Below are 8,333 nucleotides of genomic sequence, written 5' to 3' on the forward strand. Positions count from 1 at the left end.
ACTTCTGGATGGCAAAATGGACGTTACTTATCTCAGTGACAAAACCCACATACAAAACTACATGAAACTGCAGCACTTTCAACAAGAACACACAGCTGATAACATTATTTCATCTTGTTAGTCCAGCATTTAGTAACTGTTTTTAAATAGTTCTAAAATGCCATCCATGTTGTGTTTCATGGCCAACTATCTTCTAACACAAGGATGAATCCCAAATCCCTCTGATCAAGGGCACAACTTACTGTGTGGAACAAGGGACTGTACATCCTACTTGTCTCATTTGCAACACTGAACGAGCAAGCGCCGCAAAATACAGAAGCCATCGCATATTTGTACACCCTCTAATGAAATTACATTCAACATCCTTACTACTATCTCCTTTATCCTTCTATTTTCACATGCTTGTTTCTCTATTGAGTTACAAAGTCCACCACAACATACTGCATATGAAAATAATCAGCAGCACCAACCTATCGGGTGCTACGTTAACTGGTTCTCTTATCTTTGTGACAACGCATCGGGTAATCTGGTAGGTAAATCAGGTAAATATTTGTTTTTTTCTTGCCTCAAAAATACATAGCAGCCTAATATTAGTCAACGGTGGTAACATGATGATCTTTTGCAGACACATGACCAACACAATCAATCTTAAGATCAAAGGTGTAGACTATTATTATTGGAAAACGTACGACAACAGCATAAGCGTGTTCCTTTACTCAGGCTTGCATTTACTAGACCATGAACAGGTTAGACAAGACCATCCCAACGAGCACTATAAATATTATTAACAATACAAAGAGAAGCATTCTGAATCAGGACAAGCTGGGACAAATGGTCTACAGGAGGCAAGCCTGTCCTCTTCGTCAAAAAAATAAATATATATATATATTTAAAAAAAAGATGGTTAAACTTTGCCATCCCTGCCACCTGTTTAACTGTTAAATAGTGTCAGATGTGGGTTTTTCATTTTATTTTTGGTTGTTTTGGGGAAAATAAAAACAGCACCACTACATAATGTTTTGAGTAAAAACAAACATGGCTGGGAGTGATTTTTTTTTCCTAGCCCAGACTGACAATGACTGAAGTGAAACATCCCCAAGATTTATGTATGAATCACTGTCACACCCATAGCACATCATTCTATTCAATTTTATTCATATAGCGATTTTAAACAATGGACATAATCAAACAAGGCAGCTTTACAGAAATGAACATTCTGGATCAAACGTAAAATAAAAATATATATATATAATTAAAAAAAGAACAGCTCTATCATTTTGTGCCTGTGCCAGTGGTAAGATTGGCAATGAAAAACTCTAAAAATTACATAAGGAATAAACCTCAAGAGGTAACAGGTTTAAAAGTGAACTCATCATCATATGGGTGATGCCTACCCACTACAATGCCTTTGGAGTTACTGGAAGTAAGTAAACTTGCACACGTTGAACAAATTATACAAAAAACAAAACCGAATGTTTTGTGGTTTAAGGAAAATTTAGATTTTCCAGGTGTTTTCTTTTAGAATGAGAAATGCTTAATAAAATCAGCAGGCACAGATGCAGGAAAGCATAAATGTTCCACTAGGTGTGTGTTCCTGTCGAAGTTTCAGTACAAAACCACAGAGCACAGGTTTACCACAGAGGACGCAAAATAAGGCGGCCAGTCAGCTACAACCACAAGGTCATCGGAATGTTAAATATCTAAATAAAAATAGTTTGTCCATACTAAGCAATCTCACACTAAGAATGCAAAAAAAAAAAAAAAAAAAAAGTTTTAATGACTCATTAAAAGCCAGACGAGTAACACATCAGATACTGTTCCATCATGTGGTAAATTACTAATGCTTCACGCCTCTGCTCATGTGTCCTTAATTTATCAGTGATGTGGAGTTTTAGGTTCATGCTAAATGAATGCGTTATGAAATTACAGAGTCAGTGAAGGGAGTCATAAGGCCTATTCAGGTTGGACTAGTCTTACATGAGGAGATTTAGTAGCTCTGGGATTCTCGTCCCATTTAAATCCATTATACAGTATGGTTAATTTTATGGTCTGAGTATAGGCATCAGGAATCCTACTTCTCTTGTACAAAAAAAGATTTTTCTTTTTTCTTCAGCATTAAGACATTGGAAACCTCTAGCTCTTTTCATCTCCCAACTAAAGTGAAACCAAGCTGTAGATTGTGATAAGCATAATAATTGATGGCTTATTTCTGTGAAATTATAACTTTAGCCATCACCATTATTTAACAGACATCTGCAAATTCTGTCATAATATTACAACCATTCATTCATCCATCCATCCATAAATCTCTGTGGTCCAAATAGGGACCATGGAGGCCACTAGTGACCATTGTATTTATTCCTATTTTTACAACTGTGGTAGGACCTCCGGACAACATTCACGCGCTCATTCACACACTATAAGCAATTAGGGAGCGCCAATTAGCCAAATCTGCATGTCTTTGAACTGTGGGAGGAAACTGACCAAACATAGGGAGAACATCATGCAAACTCCACGGACACAGATACTGAGGTGGGAATCGAACCCGGACCCTGGGTGTGCTAAGCCACCATGGCACGAATATTACAACAGAGTGAGCATTTCACAAGCATGACCTTTAGTGTGAAGCCGACCATTAACCCTGCATGTGAGCAGATCTTACCGAGTTTCTCTACGAGCTTCAGCATGACTCCGCCAATGTGGATTTCTCCTGTCACCCTCAGAGAGACATCCTTGTTCATGTCAGTCACATGCATCTTCAGTTCCCATGTGCCATCAGCATAGCAGCCATCAGGCATCCGAATACCATCCAGAGCCATATCCTGTTATTAATATACACATATATAACAATAATAATTAGTGAATTTCAATTCAGACAGGAATTACACAGGATATAAAAACAGGCAGGGAATTAAACCTTTTGTGCACTGGTGTAGTATGACTGTGACTTTCACACACTGCTTGCTTGGGATGAAGCCAAACAAGGGAAAGTGTGTCAAAGAACTGTGAAAGGGGGGTTTTTCTCTCCACAGTTGAAATTCAGAACATTAATTGGCTACAATGTTGCGCGACCGGTCGGAACAAAGCAGACACGTTAAATGAAGTGCCAAGCTTGAACTATTGTTAAGTTTAATAGCATGAATCTGGTGAGTGTGAAAGAGCGTTTACACCTGTAGGCCGTGTATCTAACGGTAAAGCTAAACTCAGGAATATGGCTGATTACGTAAGCACTCCTGAGACACAGAGATAGAGAGAGAGAGAGCTGTAATAAACTCTCAGCTGGATGGGGTACACACTTACAGCTTACACACTTCGGATACTTTTAAACTAAACAGCGCGACAAACTCCACAACCACACATTCAGTAAAACACAACGCGAGACGAAAATCCACAATAAGGTTTTTCACTCACCTTCACGAGTACGCGCGCTAACGTTATAAGTCAAAGTGAAGCTTTAAACATCCGACGCTCTGTTTGAACTCCTTTCTTTTGCGAAACGCGTGTTTAATTCTATCATGGAGGATTCGTTTCTTCCAAATAAAACAAACAAACAAACTGCGTCCAACTAAAGTCCCGAGAAGTGCGTCCTCAGGGTTGAAGCTAATGGAGTCCAGCGGCTGTCTCACTCTCCGTGTCTTTCTCTCTCTCTCTCCCTCCCTCCACCAGTGAACGTCACTCAGAGCTCCAATCCCCGCTCCTCGCTCTCCATCGGGATTGCTTCATTATCTCCGCCTGGGCCCTTCCCCTTAATACCCCCGCCTCAGTCCAGCGCCTTCATCTCATTTCAGCACGCGCGCGCACACTCAGGACACCGAGTGTCATCGAATAAGGATTTGGACGCGGCCCTTTCCTAAATTGACTGCTGCTTCCAGAAACCTTCGGCGTTAAAGCTAATACATTAGCTTCTGGTTTGGTTTTCTTACTACACTGTTGGCAAACTTTTTCAATAAAAATATGTTTTGTATATATGTGCATTATCGTTTATATATTTATTTAATTATTTGTTTGTTGGCTTTGTGTCGTGTGACTAGGCTAATCAAATGCCATACAGTAAAACAAAACGTTTATTAAAATAATTCTGTGCATACCTAATGGAGGCCAGTTTGCTGACCACAAAGGTTGGCTAGTGTGTAGGGTTTGTAATACATTATGTAATGCTATTAAAAAAGTCACACTGATGCAGTGCACTGATTAGTCATTTTAGTAAGTACTCGGGTAAAACCTGAACTGCAGCTTTAAATTCAATCAAGAGTAAAACTGAGATTAAATGAAAAAGAAAGAAAAGACTAACACGACAAAAAAAGGAAAGTTCACACATCTGCTTCAAAATATTTTATATAAATATTCAAAATATGATTCATTCAAGGTGGTTTAATGGTTAGCACAGCCGCCTCCGAGCCTGTGTGCGTGGAGTGTGCATGTTCTCCCAGTGCTTGGTGGGTTTCCTCCCACAGTCCAAAGACATGCAGTTTAGGCTAATTGGCGTTCCCAAATCGTCCGCAGTGTGTGTGTGTGTGCCCTGCAATGGATTGGCACCCTGTCCAGGGAGTACCCTGCCTTATGGCCTAAGTCTCCTGATGGACTCCAGGCCCCCCGTGACTCAGTATACAGGATAAAGTGGTATAGACAGTGCTGCTTATCCTGTCCAGAGTTGCGACAGGTCTATATCCTATACCAGGAGACTTTGGGAACAGGGGAGAGACGATCCATTTCATGGCACGCACAAACACACACACACACACACACACACACACAACAGACAATTTGGTAACGCCAGTTGACGTCTCTCATTAAACAGATCCTTACACTGGGTTACCAGGTAACAAACTAAGTACTATCAGTCAAACATTGTTGGGAAGGTTTTTTTCTTCTTCTCTTTTTCAATTAGTCTAATCTGCATGCTTTTGGACTGTGTGAGGAAAGTGAAGTACATGGAGAATACTCACCAAGCACATGTAAGTTTGTGTAAAATTCTTTCATATTATTCTTCGTAAAAAAAAAGAAAAAACAAAGTATTTTGTGAAAGAAAATCAAATCAATTAATAAATTAATCAAACAAATTAGAATTTAATAGTTTCTTAGATCCTATCTCTGACCATGAGAGGTTCAAGGTATTTTTAAAACACTACTATTTATCATTACATAGAATCAGGCATTAGAAAAATCTTATTCTTTTGAAACTGCTGAAGTGAATATTATGTTCCTGCAGCAACAAATGCCTTATATGGGTATGTGGCCTGTTCCTGTTTTCTCCTTTTCCTTTTCTGTTAATATCTCGTGCAAGGCTATGAAAGGACTAGTATTTCCCTGTTTAGCTACACTAACATTATTGGTGTTATGTATGAAATGAAATTTGAATACTGTTTTATTAGAATAAACATCATAATCATCAATTGCTTACCCAATAAGACAAACCTTTTTGAGGATGAGAATGAGAGTAATTAAATGAAATGCAGCATTCTTGCATGCAATGATGATAAACTAATCTAAAACAGCATAGACTATACAACAATACATATTTGACACCATATAAAAATAATTAATTGAAAAACAATATCTAAAATAAAATCAATATAGAACATAATTCTACTGATTCTAATACACAAACAAATATTTATTTAACAAGAAAATCAAGGGGGAAAAGTCCTCTATTCTCAGGACTCTCCTGTAGGGGAAATCTTACCAAGTTACCAGTCCATAAATGTTACAAATCTTGCAGAAAGCTTCGGTATAATTAAAAATTATGATTTTTATCTTTGTTAAATAATAGCACATTATTGTTGAATCAGCAATCCTGTTCTGCTAAATAACACTGTAGTTACAAAAGCAAAAATTATAATGATACCTTAGAATGGTCTGTTGTGATGTTATGACAGTATCAGTAGATTATTACAGTAAATGCCTCCACATTAATGAAGATGCAGATTTAGTGTAATGCAATGTCAAATAACACAATGTATCAATTAAATTTGATAATTTCACTAAATAAAACAAAGTAAGTCACTTCCTCCAAAAGTCTTAAAACTCCATTCGTCCCCACTTATTTATCCCATACTGCAGAGGTCTTTTCTCACAGGATGGTACAGGGCGAGTAATAGGGCAAGTGTAAGGAGTGCAGGCTGCTCCACTGCAGGGCCACTTCGGTTCAAGAATGTTAGCTGCAGCCTTGGACAGCATCAAAGCGATTTATAACCCTTCTCTCCCTGCTGCTTTGACCCCCTCTATGATACAGAGTCTGGCAACACAGCCATTGCCTTTTATAGGCTGTGTTTTAATTACGGTGTAAACAGTAAGTGAGATGGTGTGCAGAAAAGTGAAATGGGTGGATGGGGAGAGGCCTGGGGGAGGAGTCCCAACATTCTGACTCACACTGGCAATGCGAGACTGCCACATACAGGATCGCTGAAGTCATACACCTTACTATCAACTTGAAAATGAACATCTTGTATACATAAATACCTTTTTGAATTCAAGAGAAATATTTTGAATACAGGATTAATCAGCTTACCTCCTTGCTGAGGTTCCCAATAAAGTTATGTTGGCAGTGCTGCTTGAACACTGTGAATTTAGTTGTAAGGCATCATTACTCCCTCTTCTGACCAATTGACTGAACAAACAAAAGACCAAAACACTGCAGATTTAAGAACTGGATTATGTTTAAACTGTCCAAGAACCAAAGAAATCAGCGGAAATCATGGACTGCCTTGCCATCTGGTGGCCAAAGCATTGAAGTAGTCCACTCCATCATGACTCCACTCAACCATGGATTGCATTATTAGTGGGTGTTTCAGAAGTCTGAATAAGCCATAAGCAATACTGATGTAATTTTCGGTAGGGACTCTCCAGGGTAGATGATTCAATTGAATTCAATTCAATTCAAATCAATTTATATAGCGCTTTTAACAATGGTCATTGTCTTAAAGCAGCTTCACAAAATGAAAGAATTTATTTTAGAAAAGAAAATATTTGGAAGTGTGTATGTGTGAGAAAAATGTGTCTAGATTATAATTAGATGAATGAATGATGAATGAAATGTCTCTGATGAGCAAGCCAAGGGTGACGGCGACGGTGGCAAGGAAAAACTCCCTGAGATGGCAATAGGAAGAAACCTTGAGAGGAACCAGACTCAATCAGGGAACCCATCCTCATCTGGGTGATAACAAATAGAAATAACATCATGCGTGTTGTGCAGTTGAAAGTTCAATATAACAGAAGTTATGTAGATTAACATGAAGTCCAGTTCAGCACAGGGAGTCAGTAGGTGCAGAGGGCAGATGGGGTCTGGGTCACTGGAAGCACAGGAGCAGCATGTGTAGCTCCAACCATCATAAAGCAGAATCCAGCTTTTGTCTACTAAAGCTGGCACAATCTCCAGATGCCTCGGGATGGGTAGAAAAATACAGAAAAGATGGAGTGAATTAGCTTAGTTTCCATTCAGGATAGGTGTACTGAAGTATGAGGTTATGGGATGAGTTACGCGTATGCCAGATTAAAGAGATGTGTCTTGAGTCTACTTTTAATCTGGAAGGCTATTCCAAAGTTTTGGAGCTAAATATGAAAATGCCCTGTCCCCTTTTGTAGATTTTAAAATTCTGGGAATTACCAGAAGTCCAGAGTTTTGTGATCTTAAGGAGCGTGGTGGATTGTAGCGTATCAGAAGACTGGTTAGGTATGTGGGAGCTAAACCATTTAAAGCCTTGTATGTAAGTAGTACTATTTTGTAAATAATTCTAAATTGAACAGGTAGCCAGTGCAGGGATGATAATATAGGTGTTATATGGTCATATTTTCTGGATCTAGTGAGAACCCTGGCGGCTGCATTTTGAACTAACTGTAGCTTGTTTATTGAGGATGCAGGACAATCACCTAGTAATGCATTACAATAGTCCAGATGAGATGAGAATTGTTTGTTATAAAGCATCCATAGATATCCTCATATTTAACAAAATACTCAATATTTGCTTCAAATTAAGTTTGAAAATGATTATAAAATAAAATATATTCCTGATAATTTAGAGCTAAAGAAAATTATTTTATATATAAGTTTTCCAGTTTTTCCTACCACGCCCCCCCCCCCCCCCCCTCCCATCTGCAATACATTGACCAGGAGAATACAAAAATGCATAAATAGAATGGGGGGGGGTTAAACTAGTAAATATGTTGTAATTTGCTTAGTGAGGTTCTTCGACTATTCCCCAGATTAAACTTTTGCATAATCAATCCATCCAAAAACAGAATAATACAGAAAGACAAATAAGGTAATGCTTTTATCATGATAAATTAGACCAGGCAGTATGCATCCTCGAGCAAGCAATCAGTTTAGACGTCTTCTA

The 8,333-nt window shown here is 38.4% G+C and overlaps 1 protein-coding gene across 4 annotated transcripts in view; it reads right to left on the bottom strand.

Moving 5' to 3' along the window:
• fermt2 (FERM domain containing kindlin 2) overlaps window positions 1-3,638 on the bottom strand; it is a 39,767-nt gene extending 36,129 nt beyond the window's left edge. For all 4 annotated transcript variants that reach the window (XM_053509186.1, XM_053509185.1, XM_053509184.1 and 1 more), the window contains exons 1-2: window positions 3,412-3,638; window positions 2,663-2,822 (exon numbers count right to left, since the gene is read on the bottom strand). In XM_053509186.1, coding sequence (XP_053365161.1) covers window positions 2,663-2,819 — 157 coding nt within the window. In that variant the 5' untranslated portion in view covers window positions 2,820-2,822; window positions 3,412-3,638. The remainder of the gene's footprint in view (window positions 1-2,662; window positions 2,823-3,411) is intronic.
• Between the last annotated feature and the right edge of the window lie 4,695 nt (window positions 3,639-8,333).

This window comes from Clarias gariepinus, chromosome 13 (assembly GCF_024256425.1).
Source record: "Clarias gariepinus isolate MV-2021 ecotype Netherlands chromosome 13, CGAR_prim_01v2, whole genome shotgun sequence".
NCBI lineage: Eukaryota > Metazoa > Chordata > Actinopteri > Siluriformes > Clariidae > Clarias > Clarias gariepinus.